Source organism: Podarcis gaigeae, assembly GCF_964106915.1.
Source record: "Podarcis gaigeae genome assembly, chromosome: 7".
Lineage (NCBI taxonomy): Eukaryota > Metazoa > Chordata > Lepidosauria > Squamata > Lacertidae > Podarcis > Podarcis gaigeae.
This window is the reverse complement of record NC_139683.1, coordinates 8,485,896-8,511,592: the sequence shown is the minus strand read 5'-3', so window position 1 is coordinate 8,511,592 and position 25,697 is coordinate 8,485,896. Positions and strand designations below refer to the sequence as shown.

Genomic DNA, 25,697 nt, shown 5'->3' with positions numbered 1-25,697 from the left:
CTCCAGGACTGCCTCTTTCTGTATGAACCTACCCGGACCCTGAGATCATATTCTGAGATCCTCCTTTGTGTGCCTCCTCCTTGAGAGGTCCGGAGGGTGGCAACACAAGAGCAGGGCCTTCTCTGCAGTGGCCCCCCATCTATGGAATGCTCTCCCCAGGGAAGTTTGGCTGGCACCTTCATTATATACTTTTAGGCATCAGGCAAAAACATCCTTTTAAAAAAAAAACTTTTGCGGGGGGCTATTAGGTAGGTTGTTGTTTTTATTTTTATTATGTATTTTGTGGTTTTATATCTTGACTTTATTCTGTGAACTGGCCAGCGACCTCCGGGTATAGGACAGTATATAAATTCATTGAGGTGGAGGAGGAGGAGGAGGAGGAGGAGGAGAAGAAGAAGAAGAAGAAGAAGAAGAAGAAGAAGAAGAAGAAGAAGAAGAAGAAGAAGAAGAAGAAGAAGAAGAAGTTGTTTCACAGTAGATCTGCCCCTGGTCAAATGACTGATCTGAATGTGCTTAGGATCCACTCCTTTTTTGAAACTTACACCAGCCTCAGTTCAGCCAGCTTTGAAAGAAGGAGCAATGTAAACCTGTTCAACTTGTGGGTTTGCATAGGAATAATTCTAAACACCCTATGGTTGCTGTAAGATAACAAAAGAATGAACATGCCTTTAGACATCCCACTGTTGATATAAGATGGTGTCAGGTGGCTAGGAATGGTTTTCAATATCCTATGGATGACATTACCTAATGTCAGGATGGGCATGGTTGACCCAGAAAGGTCTCACAGGTCAGATCTAAAGACCTGGGGTGGTTGGATGGCCTTGCAGAATTAGAGACATTAATGGCTACCATAAGGCTATCAATGGCTACTAGACATGGTGCCCATGTTCTACGTCCACTGCCAGCTTCTGGATACCAGTTGCTGGAAATCGCAAGTGGGAAGAATGCTGTTTCACTCAGGTCAGACTTGCGGACATCCCATAGACACCTGGTGCACCTGATCCAGCATCCTTATGAAGCCCCCCAACTCTGTTTTGCTGGCTTGATCTGGAACTAAAGTGGGAGAGGAAAGCCTCTAAGCACATGCTCAGAAATAGCACTGTTTTCATGCGCAAGCAGACTGTCAGGGCCTCAGTGCGTGGACGTGGCGATGATGTTAGGCAGGGCAGATTTAGATTTGTGGTGATGATTGTTATTCAATAGAAGACGGCAGCGCCACAAGGCTATCAGCACGTTTATTATGCCCTGCTGGTTAGCGTTTGTCTCAACACTAGTTTGAGTGGATTTGAGGTCTGACAAGAGAGCTCAGCCACAAATTCCTTGCCTCTCTCCCCCATTATGCATTCTGCTCAGCGCAGCACATTTTGTAATGAGGTCTTCGCACCAAACAGATGTATTTGAAAGGATATTGTTGACATTGTTCCTGTGAAATTACTGGGTATATTCAGCTCGCTACTAATGCCCTTGACCTTTTGAACATTTTCACTGATAGCTGGATGCAGATAGCTACTTGGTGCCATTACAAACAAATGAAAGAGGAAGGCTGAGAGATGTCTGTACCTGCAATTTACATACAAATGAGTGTCTTTAAAGAAACAGAGGCAAATCCACGTCTTGGGCCAATATGATGCCTATCAAAACAAGCATCTTAAAGACTTATTTTTTTAACGTTCAGTCCTCATGTAATGAGTTCTCTCAGGCATGTGCATCCTTCTCTGAAAGCTTATACAGCTGATATATATGGAATTAAGAACACATTTTCTTTCTTACTTATCCATTTGTTAGATATATTTGGGATATGCCCAGCTAAGGGGTACTCAGAGAAGACCCACTGAAATCAATGGATTTGAATTAGTCGTGTCCATTGGTTTCTTTCTTTTCAAATCAAATTTCAACCTGAAATACCATAAAATTCAAACTACAGTGGTACCTCGGGTTACATACTGTGCTGGCCCCGGGGGGAAGGTTACCGTTGGCGTAGTCAAAGTCCGGTCCTGGGTCACTAGCCTGGAAACAGTTCACAAGGAGCGGGGCGAGGTCCGAAGCCAGAAGCCGGGCGGGGACAGGAACACTAGAGGGTCAGGTCTGGGTCCAGGCAGGAACAGATACTCAACAACGACGTTGCTCCCGCAACCTGGGACCGGGCTGACTGGCCTTTATCTTCTCTGAGGCCAGGGGCGGTCCCGGCCCCCAGGAGACCTGCCTCTCCTGGCCTTAAGGTGAGCACTCCTCCTGGGAGAAACCAGTTCCCTTCACCTCTCTGCCCTGAGTCTACAGTTCAGGAGAGGCCGAAGGGTTACTGGGCCCAGGGGGAGACTCACCTGTAGGCACTGAGTCCTCAACCACCTCTGGAGCCAGAGTGGATTCACCTGGTGCCTGCTCCTGAGGATCCGGCACAGGTGTAGGTGCTTCAGAATCAAGGCCCTGCCCCAGTTCAGCCGGCCCTGGAGGCAGGGGCTCCTGTGCAGGCCGGCTCAGCCTCTGAATCAGACTCCCAGGCCATCACACATACGCTTCAGGTTACACACTACAGTAAGCCAGAAATAGTGCTTCAGGTTAAGAACTTTGCTTCAGGATGAGAACAGAAATCATGCTCCGGTGGCGCAGCAGCAGGAGGAGGCCCCATTAGCTAAAGTGGTGCTTCAGGTTAAGAATAGTTTCAGGTTAAGAACAGGCCTCCGGAACAAATTAAGTACTTAAACCGAGGTACCACTGTGTGTGTGTATATATATGTGTGTGTGTGTGTATATATATATATATATATATATATATATATATATATATATATATTTGCTTTCGTAGATTTTCACGGGTACAGGAATGCAGGTTTTGGTGTCCTCGGGTGTCTTCCCGTGTAAAAGTTGGGGTGTCTAGGCGACGTTTCGACGAGGTCTCACTCGTCATCTTCAGGCTGGTGCTTTCGGCTTCTTGTTACTGGAACAGAGCGGGATCTCAATGTTTGAGTTCCTATAAATACTGTAGAGGGGGTGTGGTGTCTAGCCTCCAATGTTCTGGGCAGAGAGGAAGTTCCCAGGCTAGTGTGCCTTTTCTTCTTTTGTTCCTTAATTACTTGAGAGATACCTTGAGTGATTTCTTGAGTGATATCCTGAGTACCACTTAGGTGGGTCATTAGGTGTGGATTAGTTGCTAAAGTCTTTGTGTCTTGACCTCTTGAACTTTGTGAAGAGTTTTCCTGAGAAGATGGCTGTATTGCACTTAGTTGTGCTTTGGCTTGGCTTCGTGTATAGGGGCGAGCTGTGGTTTTGTGGCTTGTGTCAGCCAGATCTGTGTAGGGATTGCAGGGGGGTGCAGCATCCGGAGGTGCCACCATGGATTGGCTACTGGATGGTGTCAGTAATTCATCTGTGGAGAGGGTCTGGGTTTGGGTCTGGTGTGGTTGATTGGTGTTGGCGTTCTGTGTGCCTCTGGATCTGGTGTCAGTTTTTGTGGGGAGGGCTAATTTCCAGATGTCTGGCAAGCGGGATGTGTCGTCACGCTTATTCATGTTGTGAGGGTGTTTCTCTATCTCGATGGCTTCCATGATTATTCTCTTGTGGTGATGTTCCGTGTTAAAGAGCAATTTGGAATCTGCAAAATTAATTTCGTGTCCTGTTTCTTTCATGTGTTGGAAAAGAGAGGAAGTTTTTTCTTCTTTTTTGACGGCATTCTTGTGTTCTGCGATACGTGCATTTATTCGTCTGTTTGTTTGTCCAATGTACGTGGCTGGGCAGACTTTGCAGGGTATTTCATAGATCCCTTGGTTTTCCAACTGGATTTTATCCTTGGGGTTTCTGAGGATATTGGCTATTTTTTGGTTGGTGCAAAAGGCTGTTTTGATATTGTGTTTATGGAGGATTTTGCTAATTTTATCTGTAGTGCCCTTGATATAAGGAAGGAGGGCCATGCCATTGTTTTCTTCTGTGTCTTGGTTTTTGGGGGGTGTTTCCTTTTGGATTAGCTTCGTAATCCTGTTTTGCTGGTATCCATTGGCAATTAACACATTTGAGAGATTCTGTAACTCAGTTGTCAAGTGGTCTTTGTCAGCCAGGCGTTTGGTTCTGGAGATGAGAGTCTTGGCTACGGAGTTTATTTGTGCAGGGTGGTGGTGTGATTGTGCATGTAAGTAGCGGTTGGTGTGTGTTTTTTTCTGGTAGATAGTGTGTCCTAGGGAGCCATCAGGTTTTTTGTAGATTAGGACGTCAAGGAAGGGAAGTTGGTTGTTGGCTTCTATTTCCATAGTGAATTGTATTTTGGGGTGTAAGTTGTTGAGATGTGTGAGGAAGCTATCCAGTTTTTCCTTCCCGTGTGGCCAAATTACAAAGGTGTCGTCAACATATCTGAGCCAAAGTTTGGGTTTGTGTTCTGACTTGTCTAAAGCATTGGTTTCAAAGTGTTCCATGTACAGGTTTGCGATGACCGGTGAGAGGGGTGATCCCATAGGTGCTCCTTCTATCTGTTTGTATCTTTGTCCATTGTGGATGAAGTACGTGTTGGTTAGGCAGTGGTTGGTCAGGTCCAAGATGTATTCGGGGGGATTGTATTTGTTTTGAATAGCTGTCAAGGCTTCATTAATGGGCACTTGTGTGAAGAGAGATACAACATCGAAGCTCACAAGTAGGTCATTAGGATGTAGGTTTTGCTTCTTTATTGTTTCTATGAACTGGAAGGAGTTTGGTACGTGTGAAGAGATGGATTCTGCATAGGGCTGAAGTTGCTTGGCGAGAAATTTAGCGAGATTTTGTAGAGGTGAGCCTATGGAGCTGACTATTGGTCTGAGTGGTGTTCCTTCTTTGTGTATCTTGGGGAGGCCGTAGAGTTTGGGGCATCTGGATGATTTTTCTCTGGGGATGATTCTTAGCTGGATTTCTTCACTGATAGGAGAGGCTTTTATTTTGGATTTGGTGGTTTTTTCCAGATAGGTGGTGGGATCTGTTTTTATAGGTTTGTAGGCAGGATCTTGGAGTAGCTTTGATAGTTTTGCTTGGTAGTCCGATGTGTTCATCACCACTGTGGCATTACCTTTGTCTGCTGGGAGAATGATTAGTGGTACTCAGGATATCACTCAAGAAATCACTCAAGGTATCTCTCAAGTAATTAAGGAACAAAAGAAGAAAAGGCACACTAGCCTGGGAACTTCCTCTCTGCCCAGAACATTGGAGGCTAGACACCACACCCCCTCTACAGTATTTATAGGAACTCAAACATTGAGATCCCGCTCTGTTCCAGTAACAAGAAGCCGAAAGCACCAGCCTGAAGATGACGAGTGAGACCTCGTCGAAACGTCGCCTAGACACCCCAACTTTTACACGGGAAGACACCCGAGGACACCAAAACCTGCATATATATATATATATATATATATATATATGATAATCCTCATAAAACACAAAATTATAAATATATCAGTGTAGCCCTCAGCCACCATTTTATCTTAATCTTCACACATACAGAGAGTTGAATCCTCCCACCTCTCTACCTGGGAGCTTCCCCTTCCTTGGACTCCCACCCTGAGAAAAGTCACTATGACCTACCTCTCATACATGCTCCTGCCTCTTCTCTCTGGCAGCTCCCTGTACGTATCTTCCTCTCTCACAAATAATGTCCATTGTTTTCAATGGGTCTGCACTGAATACGATGCCGGGAGCAATTGTATGACAAGATCTGCTAGCATGAGAAGGTTAGGAGGCAGTGTGAGGAGAATCAGAACTTACAGGGTTAAACAGTTCTGTGTGACGTCTCACATTCTGAGGCGTGGTTATGTTCACATATGGGAATCTTTCTCTGTGTGTGAGTTCTCTTTCGGTTTTGACTGAGAGGCGAAGGATGCCTGCTCTTTCGCCGGGCTGATTTACGATGTTTTTCTACGCATTAAAGACTGTTGGAGATAAGCAAGAAGCCTGCATTCAGTCTGATTTATTACTCACACACGGCAACAGTTTCTCCCGCTGCTGAACTCTGCTAGGACTATGCTAAGAGAGCTAATGAGAGCCCAAGTTTTCTATCGGCACGGACATCCAGTGGCGCAGCAGAAACGTGCCAGACGCCATATTCCCTCACGGGCAGCAGATCTTGGGATGAGCAGATCCCAGCCTCAGCCCAAGATTTACCTGCATGACTTGCTCAGCCAAAGCTGGGTGAAGTAAGCCAGTACATGTCCCCCAAAAGGCACAGCAGGGGTGGGACTGGGTAGGGTCTCAAATTTCAGCAGCGCTGTGTGCGACACCAAAATCCAGCCCCCCTATGCCTCTTGTGTTCCATTGTAAATCATAGTTGTGGTAGAACCCCCAAGGCTCTGCGCCCAGTGTGACTGGTTGAGTCACACTCCCCTAAATCCTTCTCTTGGTAGAGGGTGTGGCGATCACACAGGGTCCCCGGACGTTTCACCATCTATTGATCCCTGTGCCACCACTTTATTTCTCGCTGCCACCATCCAGGTCCTACCTGGGCAATACTGAGTCCAGTCAGGGTTAAATTGAAACATACACTTTTGTTTATTTATTGCAGTTTAACAAGCGTGTGGTTTCATAAACGGTATCGGTCAATTACAATCATGGGGTGCCTATCCAGACCTGTAACTTCCGCTACCAGCTCTCACTCACTAAACCACCTCTCAGATATGTTCTTGTCTGCCTAGCTCCTAATTGTTCCTGACTCAGCTTATTTCGCTACACTAACTCAACCTCCCCACAGACTCTATCCCAATTCACACCCACTCCAACCAAACACCCAACTCCCAATGAACTCCTCAACAAACTCCCCCCTTTGCTCCTCCCAGAGCTGGTTTTATAGTCCCACTGACTCCACCCCCTGGGTCGTGACTGGGCAACCTGTTTAACTATTTCACCTCCAGCATTCTCTCATATGTTAACGTCACAAAGGGGTCCTTAAACTGAATCCTATCTCTGTTCAACTCAGTCATGTGACCTGGGAAAAATGGGTACTGTAAGCCAGAATCAGTTTTAGAGGCTTGCTTTCCCCCTGACATGCTTGCAATCATCACCATCACCATTTATTTGTTTATTTATGTCTTCTTCTTCATCATCATCTTCTTTGGCGATCACTCATAGCCGAGTAAGATTGTCTTCCCTGAACACGGTTTTAAATGGAGAACGTAAGTGACTGTGGAGGCCAATTTTGGATCCACACATCCTTCCACAGTGGGGACATAGGTTTCTGGGTGGGAGTTGATCATGGTGAGGGTTTACCAAGTGTGCCTTCCTCTTAGTGCATTTCTCCCTTTCGTAGTGAAGTTCGAGCGTCTTCAAAACCCATGACACCTTTGGCAAAGGCTGTTCTCCAATTGGAGTGCTCACAGGCCAGTGTTCCCCAGTTGTCAGTGTTTTAATATTTGCCTTGAGAGAGCCTTTGAAACTCTTTTGCTGACCACCAGCATTACTCTTTCCATTTTTAAGTTTGGAGTAGCGTAGTCGCTTTGGAAGACGATAATCAGGCATCCACACAACATGACCAGTTCAACGAAGCTGATGTTGAAGAATCATTGCTTTGACAGTGGTGATCTTTGCTTCTTCTAGTACACTGGTATTAGTTTTCCTGTCTTCCCAAGTGACGTGTTGCCCATCTTACTGGATTGCCCTAGCCACTCTGGGCAGCGGCAGAGTTTCATGCTCCAGCACCGGGGGCGGAGAGCAAGCGGGACTGTGGCTGGCACGCGTCCCGTGGGTGTGGCGTGTGAGGATACGCAGAGCTTACAGGGTTAACAGCTCAGGAAATGATGACCTGTCACTGGGGGTGTGTTCACATCTTTGTTATGTGAGTGGTTTACTTTCTGTTTTGGCGCGATAGGAGAAGCATCATGCCATAGCTCTCTCCTGGCTGATGTTTATTTGTTTTGCTGCTGTACAATAAAAGCTTCATAGAATAGGAAGCTGCTGCAAATGAGTTTTACTGAATGGCTGAGATTCTTCCACACAGGCACACGCTGTGCAAGTTTCTCTGCTGTAGCCAGGAGGAGCAGGTTCTCACAGTGGAAGCGGACTGGACACACAACAGTCCTGCTGTTCGGAGCCAAAATGGACGCTCAATGGAACATGGCGCGCCACCTGCAGAGGTGTGGCTCCCAGCACGGGGGGGGGGGGGAGTGGCCATGATGGCACCCCACCGGGATCGTGGTCTGGGGGCAATGCGCTCCCCCCTCCCCTTCCTCTGCCAGTGACTCTGGGCGGCTTCCAACAAATTAAAAACATTAAGCACAGTAAAACTTCAAACATTAAAAACTTCCCTACACAGGGCTGCCTTAAGGTGTCTTCTAAAAGTCAGGTAATTTATTTCCTTGACATCTGACAGGAGGGCATTCCACAGGGTCGGTGCCACTACCAAGAAGGTCCTCTGCCTGGTTCCCTATCACCTCATTTCTCACAGTGAGGGAACAACCAGGAGGCCCTCAAAACTGGACCTCATTGAATGATTGGGGTAGAGACACTACTTCAGGTCTACAGAATGGTTCAGCCTTGCTCCTGAATAGAATTTGGATGTGGCAATAACCTTACACTAGCTAAACCTATAGCAGCTTGCTTCACGCCAGCTTCTTGTGTATAGGATTGCTCCCATAGCTGGATAAAACTATCAATATCTATCTATCTTAGTTCTATATGCTGTGAGCATATGTGGAAAGCCAAACAAGAATTCTATAGGAGGGACGACTAACCAGTGGCTCTCTGGATGTTGTCAGACTACGATTGGCCCTTGGCAATGCTGGCAAGGGATGATGGGAGCTGGAGTTCAGCAAGGGCCACCGATACGCCATCTCTAGTCCACACAGCTTTTTTCTAAGAGTTACATGCATGGATCTCACTAACCCATGGATAATCCAGCTGTATTCATTTCCCAACAGAGCAAAGCCTTCATTAAATATAAAGGAAGTTAACAATGACATTTCAGGACTCAATCATTTTTTAAAAAATTTATCCCAGGCAGATAATGTTGCAAGTAAGAACAGATTATATGTAGGTTTGAACAAGATTTAAATAATCTTCTATATGGAAACAGGAGGAACTGGGAAGGATTTTTGCTACAGTATTCAAACCCATAGTTTACTGCAATGAACCATTATCTATAAGAAGAAGAAGAATAAAAGATTTCTAGCAGGTGGCATAATAATCAGTCAAAACACTGAGGAAATTCAGCCTTCCGCTAATTATAGGGTTTCTGCAATGTCACTTGTGAAAGTCTTCGTTGTTTTTGTCAGAAAATGATAAGTAATATTTTCTGCCAGGCCTTCACAATAGATACATTATTAAATTCAAATAAGATTTGCGAAGGATATTCACCTTCAATGCTGCTGTTTTCCCCCTGCAAGAAAGATGCAGGTTGCATTGTTTATTCAGGCTATATTGACAATGCACTCAGAAATGGTACCAGTCTCCTTCAAATTCTGTGTCTTCCTCTCCATTGCCTACTTCTCTCAGTTGTTTGTCTTCATTTGGTTGCACTGCCAGGTGATTTTTTTTTTTTTTTTAAAAAAATAGATTCCAGTTGTGTGGAGGCAACTTTAGTTGCTCCTTCATAAGTTTTTAGAAGTTTGAATGGGTATCCCCAATGGTACCTTATGCATGGAGTGCTGTGGTATAAATTTTAAGTTCCCACCTTTCTTGTGGTGTTGCTGCATAGAGCTATTGGTACGTGTTTATTGTTGAATTTTCTATTATGATTTTTTTCTGATGTTCTGAACTCTTGAAAAAAGTATTTTTTTTTAATTATGAAGAAGCTAAAGCAAACAATGATGTCTTTCTGGGGCTCACAATTTTTGTTGTTGTTTTGGACGGAGTGCTCCCAGTATGGCCTGCTTGTATAATGGCACCAGGAAGTATTCTCTAATGTGTGATTCTCTAAGGATGTGAGACAGAGGTGAAAACCAATCCCCCAGAGTGGTAATTCATGATCCTCTGAATCTGCAGCTCTTAGCCCACTTGAGGCTGTTAAAAGTTTGAGCAAGACTTCGTTTTGGGGCAAACTAAGCTATTGGGGGGGGGGCACTGTGGGTTAAACCACAGAGCCTAGGATTTGCCGATCAGAAGGTCAGCGGTTCAAATCCCCGTGATGGGGTGAGCTCCCATTGCTCGGTCCTTGCTCCTGCCAACCTAGCAGTTCGAAAGCACGTCAAAGTGCAAGTAGATAAATAGGTACTGCTCTGGCGGGAAGGTAAACGGCATTTCTGTGCACTGCTCTGGTTCACCAGAAGCAGCTTAGTCATGCTGGCCACATGACCCGGAAGCTATACGCCGGCTTCCCCGGCCAATGAAGCGAGATGAGCGGCGCAACCCCAGAGTCGTCCATGACTGGACCTAATGGTCAGGGGTCCCTTTAACTCTTAAGCTATTTTTACCTCTGAAGAAGGAAGGCATAGCAAGTCAAAATGTCGTCTTGCCTCAGTCATGTCACCTCTCCCTCTGCTCTGAATATCTTATAGCACCATCTGATAAATTTGATCAAATTACCCACCTTCCCATTTTGAATTTGATATAGCTTGAGAATTTGGACATACACTCAATCTCTTATGCTGTTGTTCCCCCGCCAATAGTGCTGAATCTTGGGCTGTAGGCTTGCTTTGAACATGCAACTCAAACTCCTGTCTGCCTCTTTCCATCTTATCTTGGTTCATGATCTTGGTTCATGATCAGCTTACAGAGCTCAAATGCACGGTATACATTTAATGCACTATGATACCACTTTAAACAGTCATGGCTTCCCCGTAAGAATTTCGGAAGCTCTAGTTTACTAAAGCTGCTGAGAGTTGTTAGGAGATGGCTACTGTTCCCACAGTTACAGTTCTCAGAGTGCTTTGCTAATCCCTGTTCCCATAGAACCCTGGGAATTGTGAGGGAAATAGAGACCTTCTAACAACTTTTCCCAGTAGTGATGTATGGAAGCAAAAGCTGGACCATAAAGAAGGCTGATCGCTGAAGAATTGATGCTTTTGAATTATGGTGCTGGAGGAGACTCTTGAGAGTCCCATGGACTGCAAGAAGATCAAACCTATCCATTCTGAAGGAAATCAGCCCAGAGTGCTCACTGGAAGGACAGATTGTGAAGCTGAGGCTCCAATCCTTTGGCCACCTCATGAGAAGAGAAGACTCCCTGGAAAAGACCCTGATGTTTGGAAAGATGGAGGGCACAAGGAGAAGGGAACAACAGAGGATGAGATGGTTGGATAGTGTTATTGAAGCTACCAGCATGAGTTTGACCAAACTGCGGGAGGCAGTGGAAGACAGAAGTGCCTGGCGTGCTCTGGTCCATGGGGTCACGAAGAGTCAGACATGACTAAATGAATTTTTTATTATTTTTTATTAAAGGTTTTCTCAATACAACAAAAAAAGCAAACAAAATAACATATATTTTTTTCAATATCCACATTTTCTTCACTTCTTTGGACTTCCTCACATCTCTCGTTCCTGCGTTCTAAGTTTTCGAACTTTACCCAGCAATTTATCACCTTGTTTCAATTCTTATATTATAATTTCCAATATTGTGTCCCTAATTTTAGATAGTTTTACCTAAACCTTAAAAGCTTAATTTTAGCATAATATTTATCCAAAATTTGTCTTATATTTTCATTTATCTTCATACTCCTTTTAACTATCTTAATGGTGCCATATTATTAATAATCTTACATCTTTCTTAACACTCATACAATTTACAGTATTTTTGTAAATAGTCCTTAAATTTCTTCCAGTCCTCCTCCACAGCCTCTTCTCCCAGGTCTCGGATTCTGCCAGTCATTTCTGCTAATTCCATATAGTCTATCAGTTGCATCTGCCATTCTTCCAGTGTGGGCAAATCTTGGGTTTTCCAGTGCTTGGCGATAAGTATCCTTGCTGCTGTTGTTGCATACATAAAAAATGTCTGATCCTTCTTTAACACCCTCTGGCCGACAATGCCCAAAAGGAAGGCCTCTGGTTTCTTAGGGAAGGTATACTTAAATACCTTTTTCAACTCATTATATATCATTTCCCAGAAAGCCTTAACTCTAGGGCAGGTCCACCAGAGGTGAAAGAACGTTCCTTCAGTTTCTTTACATTTCCAACATTTATTATCAGACAAATGGTATATTTTTGCAAGCTTGACTGGGGTCATGTACCACCTATATATCATTTTCATAATATTTTCTTTCAAGGCATTACATGCCGTGAATTTCAACCCGGTGGTCCATAACCTTTCCCAGTCAGCAAACATGATATTGTACCCAATGTCCTGTGCCCATTTTATCATAGCCGATTTAACCGTTTCATCTTGTGTATTCCATTTTAGCAGCAAATTATACATTCTTGAAAGTACCTTAGTCTTAGGTTCTAACAATTCCGTTTCCAACTTTGAATTTTCCACCTGGAATCCTATCTTTTTATCCATCTTAAAAACCTCTTTGATCTGAGCATAATGTAACCAATCTCGCACTTTATCTTTTAGTTTCTCCAAACTCTGCAACCTCCAATTATCTCCATCTTTTTCTATTATTTCCCAATATTTCGGCCATTTGGCCTCCATATTGAGTCTTTTCCGGGCCTTAGCCTCCATTGGTGACAACCACCTTGGGGTCTTATTCTCCAATAAGTCTTTATATTTTATCCAGACATTGAACACTGCTTTCCTGACAATATGGTTCTTGGAAGCCTTATGAATTTTAACCTTGTCATACCACACATATGCATGCCATCCAAAAACGTTGTTAAATCCTTCCAAATCTAAAACATCAGTGTTTTCAAGAAGCAGCCAATCTTTCAACCAGCAGAAAGCTGCTGATTCATAGTACAGCTTTAAGTCTGGCAGGGCAAAGCCCCCTCTTTCTTTAGCATCAGTTAGTATCTTAAACTTGATTCTGGGCTTTTCAGACATGACTAAATGACTAAACAACAACAACTGTTACCACACTTGACAAACTGTAGCAAGCTGCACATGTTTAAAGTGGCTGGAAACTAACTGAGACCACTGCTTCCACGGGAAAAAATATGGTAAGTAGAGCTGAACATCATTCGCATACTTATAAAACTCAAATGGTTAACAACACGAGTGGCAAAACAGACCTTTGCGGAACACCAAATCTTGCATGGGAGGCAAAGCAGTCTTTGCTGACCAGCACATTCTGAGATTGTGCTAGCAAAAAGAAATTATTATTATTATTATTATTTATTGAATTTATACACCACCCTATACCCGGAGGTCTCAGGGCAGTTCACAGAACAGAAACGAAGCTTTTTCAGGGTCAACCACATGGTGTAGTAAGTTGTCATGATCCAAATTAGAAAATGCACATTTCTCCCCTTTTGATTCCCCATGGCTTGAAAGAGCCTTTGGATATTTGAGCAGCATCAACACCTTCACTGATATACATTGGTCTGTTCCTTGCAGAGATAGGCAATGAAACCAAAAATAGGGTCGTCTCCCCCCTTTATTTGCTCTACTACAGCTTCATTTCCCATTAGATGGGAAACAATCAACCAAGAAAGATCTTTATTTATCCTCTTTATTCCTTTCCTCTGTCCAATACAGGAAACGTATTATTAAGCAATCAAGACTGTGCCGCGGCAATCATAAGGTGATTATGTTCCAACATAACAAGTGGCAAGGTGTTGCCAAGAAAAGCTTTCTCTAGAGAGGTGGTTATCTTCAGAATATGAATTTTTATTAGGGACTGGAATATTGGAGAGGATGGAGGATGGACTGTTTCCTCAGTTCTATTCTCCTGTGATCAACTACTACTCTTGGTTTCTTCCACTCCTTATACAAAGCCAGGACATGCACAGTTCATGCATCCTTGCAAATAAACAGAACATAGGATACAGCTGAGTCAGAACATAGGCCCATCCAGCTCAGTGGACAATTAATTTTACCAATCCTACCTGTGGGCACAGAGGATGGAGAAAAGCATGTACTTTAGAGCACTGGTCTTCAACTGGTGGGTATGGATCCATGAGTGATCACAGACTGAACCAAGGTGAATTGCAACAGGAGCACTGCCATCATGCAAATACATGGTGAAAGATTTTTTAAAAACAGATCCCAAATGCATGGTTAGATTAAAAGTGGGTCCTGGATCTGAAAAGGTTGAAGATACCTGTTCTACTGGGAAGAGGGATCCCATCCAACTGCATTTGGCAGGTCACTTTCCAAACACTTTTAAACTTTGAGAGATCTTGGATCCCATAAGTAAGTGAAGAAGAACAAATACTGCATCGTTTCTCATCATAACAACATCCTTCAAAAATGCAGGCTACGTATGACCCATTTCAGATGCCATGTGTTGTGAGCTCCAAATGGGAGGGAGGTGTCAATATATATTATATTATTTTAGGAATACATCTTTTAAATTCCAGACATATAGCATTCTGTGTGCAGGGATACATATAGAGAAAATCTTTACCTCCATTGATTCACCTTGTCCTCTGTGAATGCATGGTTTGGAGAGACAGAGAAAGGTTTCCCTCCATCTCTCATAACTCTAGAATGCTGAGTTATCTAATGAAGCTGGATTTTGGAAGATTCAGGACAGACAAGACATAGTCCTTCTTCAAACAGCACATACTGTAGTTAAATTATGGAATTTACTCCCGCAAGTGGGAATGTGACGGTCACCAAATCTGACGACATTAAAAAGAGGATTAAGCAAATTCTTGGAGGATAAAGTGGCTACAAACCATTGTACTGGGTGTTGCTGTCCTTGTGTCCTGCTGTGGGCTTCCCATAAGTATCTTTTCGGCCACTGTGAGAACAGGATGATGCCCTAGATGGACCTGGGCTTCATCCAGCAGGCTCTTCTTATGTCCAATCCCCTTTTATTAATGTTTGGGTCAATGGCAATCACCACTTGTTATGGAAGCAAATTCTATAGTCTTTCTATGTGTTATATGAAGCTATTCTTCTTTTCGTCTGTCCCGAATCTTCTACTGTTCCACTTCAGTTAGCTATCCATCTTATTTCCTATATCTCCAAATGTTGTGACACAGTACTTGACAGCTTAGACATAGGAAAAAGCTGGTTTAAATATGCATCTTGGGATAAAATGTGTGTTTATTTTTTTTAATTTTTAAAACAACCACAGTTCATATGTTACTAGGGAAATGGAAAGGAGCTGGGTGAAACTATAGGTAAAAACATAGTGGTAGATTTATGGTCTGCAGGGCCCTGGGCACAGTCTCTCTCTCTCTCTCTCTCTCTCTCTCTCTCTCTGTGTGTGTGTGTGTGTGTGTGTATGTGGAGGGGGTTGTCAGGATCCTGTCAGTGGCTCTCAGCTGGTTGCCCTGGAAAGTATAAAGACAAGGAAAAGAAGAAGAAGAAGAAGAGTCTGGATTTGATATCCCTCTTTATCACTACCCGAAGGAGTCTCAAAGCGGCTAACATTCTCCTTTTCCTTCCTCCCCCACAACAAACACTCTGTGAGGTGAGTGGGGCTGAGAGACTTCAAAGAAGTGGACTAGCCGAAGGTCACCCAGCAGCTGCATGTGGAGGAGCAGAGACGTGAACCCAGTTCACCAGATTACGAGTCTACCGCTCTTAACCACTATACCACACTGGCTCTTACCATCATTTTTTTATTTCATTCTTTACAGAGAGAAGCTATAGAACCCAGCCTCTTGAATAATGGCATTGTCCCGAGTGAATCTCCACCCCCTTCTCTCTCACTTCATTTGTCATTCTTATCATCTCCTTTATGGATGCTGCTACACCCTCTGTCTTTCAGCTCTTTGCTCTCCTACTTTTAAGGCTCGCTGGGTTCTGGGAGATGGTGGGTCTGGTCTGGTTTCTAATGACATGTCAGCCAGGTATTGCTCAGGCTCTCCCACAATTTCCCAACTTTCCCACTCATCTGCCTCTGAGCTGCGACCTCCCTTGAACCCCTGTTGTGAATCTATACTGTCTTCCTCTTCCTCCCCCCTGGAAGGGTCAGGATGAGGAGGCAGTCTCCACCATTCCACCTGTGCCCAATCCCCGACATCTGTATACATTGATCTTAAATAAATGTGACTATGTCCAAAAACATGACAGGTCAAATTGCATGAGTTAGTTAATAACATGCATTATCTTTCCCCCTTTACTATTATATTAAATAGTAGTTTTTGTTTCTAGTTAACAATATACATATAGGGAGAGGTAGAAAGAAAACAATTCTCTTTGTTTGAAAATGAACTTCATTTAAAGCATGAGTAGGGAAATTAAGGCCCGGGGGCCGGATGCGGCCCAATCACCTTCTCAATCTGGCTTGTGGACAGTCTGGGAATCACCATGTTTTTACATGAATAGAATGTGTCCTTTTATTTAAAATCCATCTCTAGGTTATTTGTGGGGCACAGGAATTTGTTCATTCCTCCCCCAAAAAATAATATAGTCCAGCCTCCAACAAGGTCTGAAGGACAGTGGACCGGCCCCCTGCTGAAAAAGTTTGCTACCCCGATTTAAAGGGATAAAATGAATGAAGATACAAAGGGTTTAGTAAAATATTAATTGAACTGAATTTAGGAATGGGATAATTAGAAACGGAGGAAAACTGAAATCATTGACAGACTTGTCTATTCTTAGATGGGGGTTGGAGTCCAAAATAGCCAAAGGAAGACCTAATCCATGTGTCCTTGTCCCCAATTCTCAGACTTCATTCTCACAACCTCACATTAAGTGCCTGGGGCTCTCACATCAATCTATGGAAATAGAAGGGTTCGCTGGAGAATTGCATAACCATGCTTATTACAAAAAAAAGGGAAAACATTTGCAGTTCTGGTCTTTCCTCTCCTTTCTTTTGGGAAGTGACTAGAGACTGAAGCCTGTCGTTTGGCAGCTGGGCTTGAAAAGCACTTAAATTTTTTATTGGTTCCATCCTGCCTTCCCTTTTAACTCATTAGCATGATCCTTTGTAAATGCTCCTGACCTGCTTTCATTTCCTAGGAGCAAGACATTGCCACAGCTCATCTCATTATTGGGCATCAAATGAATCCCGCTGACGTGAGCCAAGGACTGACTTGTTAGGAGACAGCCATGCACTCTTGCAGCGGAACAGCGCACAAGCTTTTTGATAATTGCTCCCCCCCCCAATTCCCTGGCTCCCCCCCCCCCAATTCCCTAATGCAGAGATCTCCTTCTCAACCCCCCCCCCCCCCGGTTTATCCTTATTCATGTTATTTTTATAACAGAGTTTGGCTGGACTCAAATATTAAAGTGACATGTGAATTGAGTCTTAAACAAGTGGCATTTCATCACATGGCAAAGAATAGTCCAATTAAAAAATTGATGGCACATCACCACTAAGGTTATGCGGCCCCTTCGGCATCTGAGTTTCTGCCTCCCCCCCCCCCAGGAGTTCTCACTCCCCACAACTGACCCTCCTCAACCCTCAACCTCCCCCCTTTTATCAGAAGAAGGGTGAGTGTCGCCACCACTGTACCAACGGGACACAGAATACACACACTCCATCGTCCTGAGAAAACCCTTTGATGCCCAAGGGAGGAGACTGGCAGTGGCAGCTATTAAGAGGCAATGGGATTGTCACGGTCCGGTCTACGGGCGATTGAAGTCCCAGATGAGGATGTCGGGACCAGGGGCAAGATGGTGGGGTGGGAGCAGGAACGAGAGTCCAGAAGCCAGCGGTCCAAGGGTCAGGAAGCAGGGAGTCATGAAGTCAAGGGTCTGATGGTCAAGAAGCCAAGGTTCGAGGATCAGGAAGCAAGAAGCCAACTGCAGCAAGGCAGGAAACGTGTTGCTGTGGCAAAGAGCCGAAGGGAAATACTGACCTTATATCCCTTCCCGGCTCTTGCCACCAGGTGCAGCAAGTTACCAAGCGGCCTCACCTGTGCGGCTGCACCTTGCCTCTCCAGAATAAACTTAGGAAGGCCCTAGTCCTGTGAAGCCCTACTGGTCCCAGGGCCTGGCTCCTGCATGCACTCCTGACAGGGATGGTCCCTCGCAGCAACCACTTGGAACAAGCTCCTTCCTGAGTTTGGTGGCAGCAGCGCTGGCAGGGGAAATAGGGACACATTCTGGGATCAAATCAGAAGCCGGGGTGGCTTTTGTAATTCTGGGACTGTCCCTGGAGAATCTGGACACTTGGAGGGTATGAAAATGCTGGATGAAGTTATCTGATCCAACAAGCCGATTTGCATAAGCACTGTAGAAGGTGATGCACCAATATGCTTTTCAGAACAAATCCTGCTCACCCTGATAAGATCTTTAAGCAGGATGACAATGACAACCTCGGCAAGGTGATGTAAGAAGCCATTCCTTCAAACCGGGAAGTGCCCAAGGTGAGTGTTTGCTATTGTCATGTTGTCAGGGGCTCTGTTTGCTGCGCGCTCCCCTTCCAAATCCATTGACAGCATGGCTTTTTTTATGCAGAGCAGCATGTGACAAATTGATTTCTCGACTCTTCCTCGCAACTTTCAGCTGACCTTTAGATGCACAATATGTCACAGACCCAAGAAAAGCTCCTTTGCCTGTGTTATTACCACTCCTTTGATGAAATCCTATCTCTGTTAATATCAGCTCAATAGTAACTCTTTTTCATTTGATCTTTTCTCCTCCATACCTTACCCCTTCCCATCATACACACACCCTCAGCCCTTTAACTGTTCCCTTCCTTGAAGAAGGATTCCTGTGATTCCTGGGTCAGAACCCTAATTGTTGCAACAGCCTGTGTGTTCGTCCACCCTGATCTATCATTCTCTATCTGTGTGTAACACACCATTAGAAAACAACAACAACACATCTGTACAATAACAGCAAGAAAAACCAAGCAGGTGAACTTAAATTCTTCATATTCCCCGCATAATAATTTAGAGGTAAGAACTCACCTAATCAATGTTTGGCATGAGAGCTCAAACACTGCAACAGTGGAATATTCACGCTGCTCCGATGAAATAGTTGTGCTGTTGAATTAAAGATGCTTCAATTAGTTAGACTTAAATTTAGACTGTCTTCTTTTATGGTCCCTCCCATCCATCTAACCTCCTTAATGTGTGTTTCTGCAAGGTTGGCTGTTTAACTTGTGTCAATATTTCTCCATTTGTGCAGATGGAAAATTGTCTGCCGCAGTCAAGCAAGTAGCCCATCCCATCATGCCGGGATGGGCAGCCAACTGTTTGCAGACTGTGTGCGGCTCCCCACAATCTCCTTCTTGACCGATTACGCAGGTGATGCTATTTCCTGTAGACATGGTCAGAGAATGGTGGTGCCAGGCCAACAACTGTGCTTCAGTGACCCCCTTTCTAACTAGCTGGCAGAATTTCAACCTTCCCATAGTTCTGTGAAAATATATCCAAGAATAGGAATGCAGTACTTCAGGTCCGGGGCTCAAATATGACTCAGTTTAGGCTGTGCAGTGCCTGAGAATGAATCCCTAAACTGAGTCTGAATCCCACCAAGATGGAGGTCTTGTGGGTTGATAGTTCTCAGCTGTTGGACTTAGACAAGCAACTTACTTTAGATGATGTTACAAGTTACAAGCCCAGTATATCTGAAGGAGCGTCTCCACCCCCATTGTTCAGCCCAGACACTGAGGTCCAGTTCTGAGGGCCTTCTGGTGGTTCCCTCGCTGCTAGAAGTGAAGTTACAGGGACCCAGGCAGAGGGCCTTCTCGGTAGTGGCACCCACCCTGTGGAACACCCTCCTATCAGATGTCAAAGAAATAAACAACTATCTGACATTTAGAAGACATCTGAAGGCAGCCCTGTTTAGGGAAGTTTTTAATGACTGATGTTTTAATGTATTTTTAATCTCTTTTATTGGAAGCTGCTCAGAGTGGCTGGGGAAACCCAGCCAGATGGATGGGATGATGATGATGATGATGATGATGATGATGATGATGATGATGATAAATACATAAATAAAGTGGGAAGTAAGGATTTGTGAATCTGTCAGTTTAACTTCTCCAAGTTTCTCTTTTCCCATTCTTAAATTTAGTTCCCTGTAGTTCTGCAGCAACAGGCAATTTGTCTATATTTTAGTTCATATTTCTCCTAATGAACACAATTTTCTATGTAGTTTTGTCTAACATACTTTTTTATTTTTACGAAACACAGTTCCCTGATATAATACATTTTGCATGTTATTTTCAATAGTACATGCATTTTCATTTGCACGTTTAATATATAAATTTGTACATGTTCATTGGATGGAGAACTGCAAAATTACAAAATGAAGAGAAATGTGAATTTTGAAGGATTGCTGTGTTTTGTTTAACACGTTGTTTCAGAAAGTGTGCATTTGGCAGATCCACCTTTAAATGCAAAGTGAATATAATTTATCCCTCGTGTCTATTTTGAGGTATTCCTAGTTACATCTTGGCTAAAGTGGCTTCAGTGGCTCAGAATCCCTATGGCCAAGTGTGGTTGATTGACCAGCTATGACCATTCCTGGACTGAGATAGCTTACCAGAGTAGCTCTTCCTCTGGAAACTTCCTGATTAGATTGCTGTAATGCACTTTGCATGGGGCTGCCCTTGAAGGTGACCCTGAAGCTGCAGCTAACCCAGAATGTGGCTGTTAGAATGCTGAGTGGAACAGCTTGCTGGAGACACATAACACCCGTATTTAAGAGCTGCCTCTCTCCCTTCTGAGGTCTGTTTGGCACCAACTTTAGCTCAGTTTAAGGGCCAGGTTAAGGCCTAGCTCAGGGGTCAGCAAACTTTTTCAGCAGGGGGCCAGTCCACTGTCCCTCAGACCTTGTGGGGGGGCCAGACTATATTTTGAAAAGAAAAAAAGGAATGAATTCCTATGCCCCACAAATAACCCAGAGATGCATTTTAAATAAAAGGACACACTCATGTAAAAACACACTGATTCCCGGACTGTCCGTGGGCTGGATTTAGAAGGCGATTGGGCCGCATCTGGCCCCTGGGCCTCAGTTTGCCTACCCCTGACCTAGCTGTTATCTGAGGCAGTTATACCTTCTTAATTCTGCTGTGTTAGTGGTCCAAAGCAGTTGTAACCATGCCTTCAATATTTTGTGAGTCTTAATATCCATGGTGGAAGATTTTCATCATTGACTGTGTAAGTGGTTAGCTTCCAGATCAGCTGGCTATTTAAATGCATCTGCAGAAATATCATATTTAAGGATCAGTTTTAATATCTTGAACAAATAAGTAATGGGTTGCTAATGGCTTTCTTTCCCTTCTCAGTGTTTACAAAGGAAAATACATTTGTCTCTCCTTAATAGGCTAAAATGCACCCTTCAGATGTATTGTTGAGCAGATGGTTTATAAAATACTCGCTTCTCCTGTGCATTTTATTTTCTAAACATCCGAAAATTATCTGTCAATATTTGTTCCCTGAGTGAAATCTATTAAAGTAACAGAGGGCACGAACTTTGGCGACAACGCGCTGTTTTCTCTTTCGCGATCTTAATAGTCCTGTGCGATGAAATTGAATTCATTTGCCAAGTTCAGAATTACTATCTTCTGCTTTGGCAAATCAAAACTATCGCAAATATAGATCGGCTGGAAATATTCCTTGCTCTGTCCAGGCGAGATAATGTTATTACTGGGCCTGATCAATGGAGAGTCCCCCTGTTTTGCATGGGATTAAACTCTTCCACAGAAGGAGCAATTGTGGGAAGTGCTTCTGATGCTTCCTGGAGCCCCAGATGGCAAAGAGAAGTGTATAGCACCTCTTTGCCAATTCAAGCTAATGTACCAGCTGCACCCATTCTTCAGAAGAGTATCTTGATCATAGGGATGGGAGGGTCTGGGGTTCAGCATCACTGCATTTGGGTTGTGCAAATTGCATAATATAAAGAGCCTTCCAGGCAACTTGCTCATTGAGCATCCCCCCTAATTTGTTTGCAGAAAGTTTGCAGGAAGGTTAGACAATGTCAGCTAAATAGTGAGCATTGATTCTGACTTCTTTGCAAGGAGATCAGATCGGATGGCATCACACAAATGTTACCCTAAACTTCTCAGTGCATTTTCCCAACGCTTTCATTATTGCAAGAGGTCTGGGGGTTTTTTTGCAGGGGAGGAAAGTAGGTTTGCTTATTTTGTTTCTCTATTTATTAAAATTCTTATAAACCATAGTTTCACGGAAATAAAATACAGGAAGGTGGTGTACATCATACAATAAGATCAATGAAAGCATCGAAAAAAGCAGCAGTAAATATTTATCGGTAAAAAGAAATCCACATTGCAAAGGCCTGAATGACACTATATACATATACATTTTTTTATTAAATCTCCAAAAATATTCCAAAATATTTATTGTCATATACAAACAATAATAATAATAATAATAATACACAAAGTTTCTTCCTAACTTCCCACCTCTCCTTTCCTGATGTTTGTTTTTTAAGTTCCTTTTGTTAGCTGTCTGAATGACACACTTTTAAAAGAAAGCAAAGGTGATCCCTGCCCAACCTCTACTGGCATGGATTTCCATAGGGCAGGGCCCGCCACACTGAAGGCTCAGTCCCTATTGAAGGTCGACTGAACCTTAAGGGTGTAGGGAGCCAGAAGAAGTGCCCGATTGGTGGATCTCAATGACCAAGGGGGAAACATAAGAGATGCAAGCGGTCCTTAAAGTCCTGGTTGTGCAAATCATCTTTTGTTGTGCAACGTGAATGTGCCAGTATATAATTGAATGCAAACCAAGAATTGTGACAGGATGGAAGCACCGACTTAACTCAGTTGGTTAGAGCATTGTTGTCATGGACACGACAGTCCAAAACCGAGAAGGGCAGCCTGAGCTAGAAGGCAGTCAGGCAGAAGGAGAAGAGGGAGACTTGCAGATTTCTCAGACAGCTGGAACCAATGGGCTGCCACTGGCTCCCTTTGTAGCTGTAAGGAATGTGACTTATCAACACAGGAAAGGCGGACTGGATGGGAGCCAACTTTCTGAGGAATCACAATCACTCATGGCACAGGGGAGGAAGAGAGATTCCTCAGCGGAAGAGGAGGTAGTTGACCCCGTCAGTCCCAGAACTAGACAAGTGGAAAAAGTCCAAAACAGAGGACAACCCCAGAAACATAAGAGTAGGAGGTTCAGGATATTCTGCGGAAGGCGGAAGTATTCTTCAGCAAAGGTTAGACTAGATGATCCTCAGGGTCCCTTCCAATCCTATAATTCTATGAGCTTCACCCCAAGCTTCACTGTGTCAAGCAAGGATAAAATCCAGCTAACGGATATTCCCCCCCCCCATCCCATTTCTTTCAGTGTTACATGCTGAAACTTCTCCTGTTGGAATCGGGGAGTGACCAAACTTGGGCTAGATCCTGCCACACATTGTCCACATTGAATGCAATGGACAAAGCTTCGTGATGCTGAAGGCATTGGGCTCACGTTCTCTTCTGCATGAATTCTGGAGTGGATTCTTCTGTCCATCCAAAGTATGCATAAAGAGGCTCAGCATGGGAGGTCCAGGGTCTGTATGGAAGTCTTTCTGCCCCACAGTTCTGGAGTTCTATCTTGGATTCCACTTGATGTCCAGCTAGGGCAGGGTTGAGCCTCAACTTCTTGTAAAAAAAATTGAAATATCCTGGGAAAAACTTAATAGCATAGTGCAGGTTCTGGCCTTGCTCACAGCAGGTCCATCTTTAGTGCATTGAAGTTTAAGGTAATGTGTGCTTCGTAAGGGAAATAGCTGGAGTGAGGGAAATGACTTTATTGGAGACTGTTTTACCCAGACAGTGCACAATAGTGGCTCTGTGCTGAAACGGATGAGATTACTGTTCAAATTAATGAACTGAAAAAAGAAAATCGAAAGGTTGAATATTAAATGCACCCAGATGAAGTTCTCAAAGATAGAAATTGAACCGAGTATAACTAATGAGCAAGTTTCCCTAAAACATTGGAAATGTAGCAACTGTCATTCGGTTAGCAACCGCATCACAATAACATCACAGGCAGCCTGCTGTGCTGGGCAAGGAAGGGAAAATATGTATTCAGTATGTGTTTTGTATGTGTTTTTGTGTGAGTCTTTCTTTAGATGTAATGAGTTTGCCTAGACTGAAGATAAATGGTTAGGCAAACATGAAAAGGCCAAAGCAGATGAACTTTCGGGGTTGCACATAGTTTGTTACTACATTCTATTTTATTTTTATTCAAATATTTATAAACTACACTTTCAAAGAAAATATAGCAAGGCAGAGTACAACATGAAAGCACTACACTAGCAATAATAAAAATATCAATGGCATATGAATTGCTTAATAATAACAAAAAATGACATTTGAAAGGCCCGCCTGAACAATACACTTCTTAAAGAAGATGGTGGAAAGAAAGTAGGGATAACTCCTGCCAAACCTCTAGTGGCAAGGAGTTCCACAGGGCATACTAACAGCTCAGTCTAAAGTAAATGTCTGCCAAACCTTAGGGGTGTGGGGAGGGCTACCAGAATTGCCACCTCATAAGTTCTCAATAATTGAAATGGGGCATAAGGAATCAAGGTAGTTTGGGCTCAAGTTGTTTAGGGTTTTGTGAATTAACACAATACCCCGAATCTGGCCCAGTAGCAAGTTGGCAGCCTCTGAAGCTCTCTCAGCAAAGGAGTAACACGTTGCCAGTAACCTGCTCCTGTGATCAGTGTGGCCACCTGCACAAACTGCAGCTTCTGGACCAGGCAGTGGCGTAGTGTGGGTTGTCAGCACCCGGGGCAAGGCAAGTAATTTGTGCCCCCTAACCCATGGATTTGCGCCCCCTAACTCGTGGATTTGTGCCCCCTAACCCTAACCCCCAGATGTTGCACCCGGTGTGGCCGGCCCCCCCTGCACCCCCCACGCTACGCCACTGGAACCAGGTACAAGGGCAACCCACCCTAATGGTCACAGCTGGCACAATGCTATAAAGCAGCTCCTCTTTGTTCCCCATTTAAATACATCTTGTTAGCTGCGTTAGAGGTGCAGGATCTACACCCTTGTGCAAATTAATTGAAACAAAACATGTTTTCTATCTTACTCGTAATCCTGTACTCAAAACAAACACGAAAAGTCAGTTGATCATTATGGTGTCAGAAGCCTGCAGCCAATAGAAGGAATGATGCGCTCACCACAATATATTGAGGTTCTATGAAAGAGAGTTATTCCAGAGCTGGAAAAGAGATATCTTGACAGTATTGGGATATTGCGAAGGACCTAGCCCCCTGTCACACATCAAAAGTGGTGAAGAAATTCATAACAGAGCAGCAAATGCAGGTACTTGATTGGCCAGGGAATTCCCCGGACATAAATTCCACTGAGAATTTGTGGGCTATATGCAAGAGTCTCCTCAATCCTGTAGACTGTATAACTATGGAGAAGCTCATTCAGGCACTGATTCAAGTGTGGTCCAGGGATCCAAAAATCAACAGTGACTGTTCGAAACTAGTAGACTCCATGCCAAACCGTGTTCAAATGCTGCTTAAAAATAGTGGAGGACATATCCATTACTAATGTACATATATGTGAGTTTTGTACATGTATATGTGAGTTTTGTACAATAAACTACTAAATTCATTGTTTGTTTCAATTAATTTGCACAAAGGGTGTATATGCCCTCCAACATTTCTCTGATGAAAATAGGGACGTCCTATATAGCAACAACAACAACTCTGGGTGGCTTCCAGCATATATAAAACACATAATAAAACATAGGCTGCCTTCAGATGTCTTCTAAACGTTGTACAGTTACTTATCTCCTTGGCTTGGGGGTCACATAACTCCATACCCTCCAACATTTCTCTGATGAAAATAGGGACGTCCTAAGGAAAAATAGGTCATTTCGGCATCAAATCAGAAACCAGGA

The 25,697-nt window shown here is 43.8% G+C and overlaps 1 protein-coding gene across 1 annotated transcript; it reads right to left on the bottom strand.

Moving 5' to 3' along the window:
• Positions 1–869: 869 nt before the first annotated feature.
• LOC310849376 (uncharacterized protein) lies at positions 870–5,321 on the bottom strand (the record flags this gene model as incomplete). Its single annotated transcript, XM_083749542.1, has 3 exons — positions 5,231–5,321; positions 3,685–5,007; positions 870–922 (listed from the first exon to the last, which is right to left on the bottom strand). Exons 2-3 carry the CDS (start codon positions 5,000–5,002, stop codon positions 870–872), a joined length of 1,371 nt encoding a protein of 456 aa, XP_083605668.1. The 5' UTR covers positions 5,003–5,007; positions 5,231–5,321.
• Between the last annotated feature and the right edge of the window lie 20,376 nt (positions 5,322–25,697).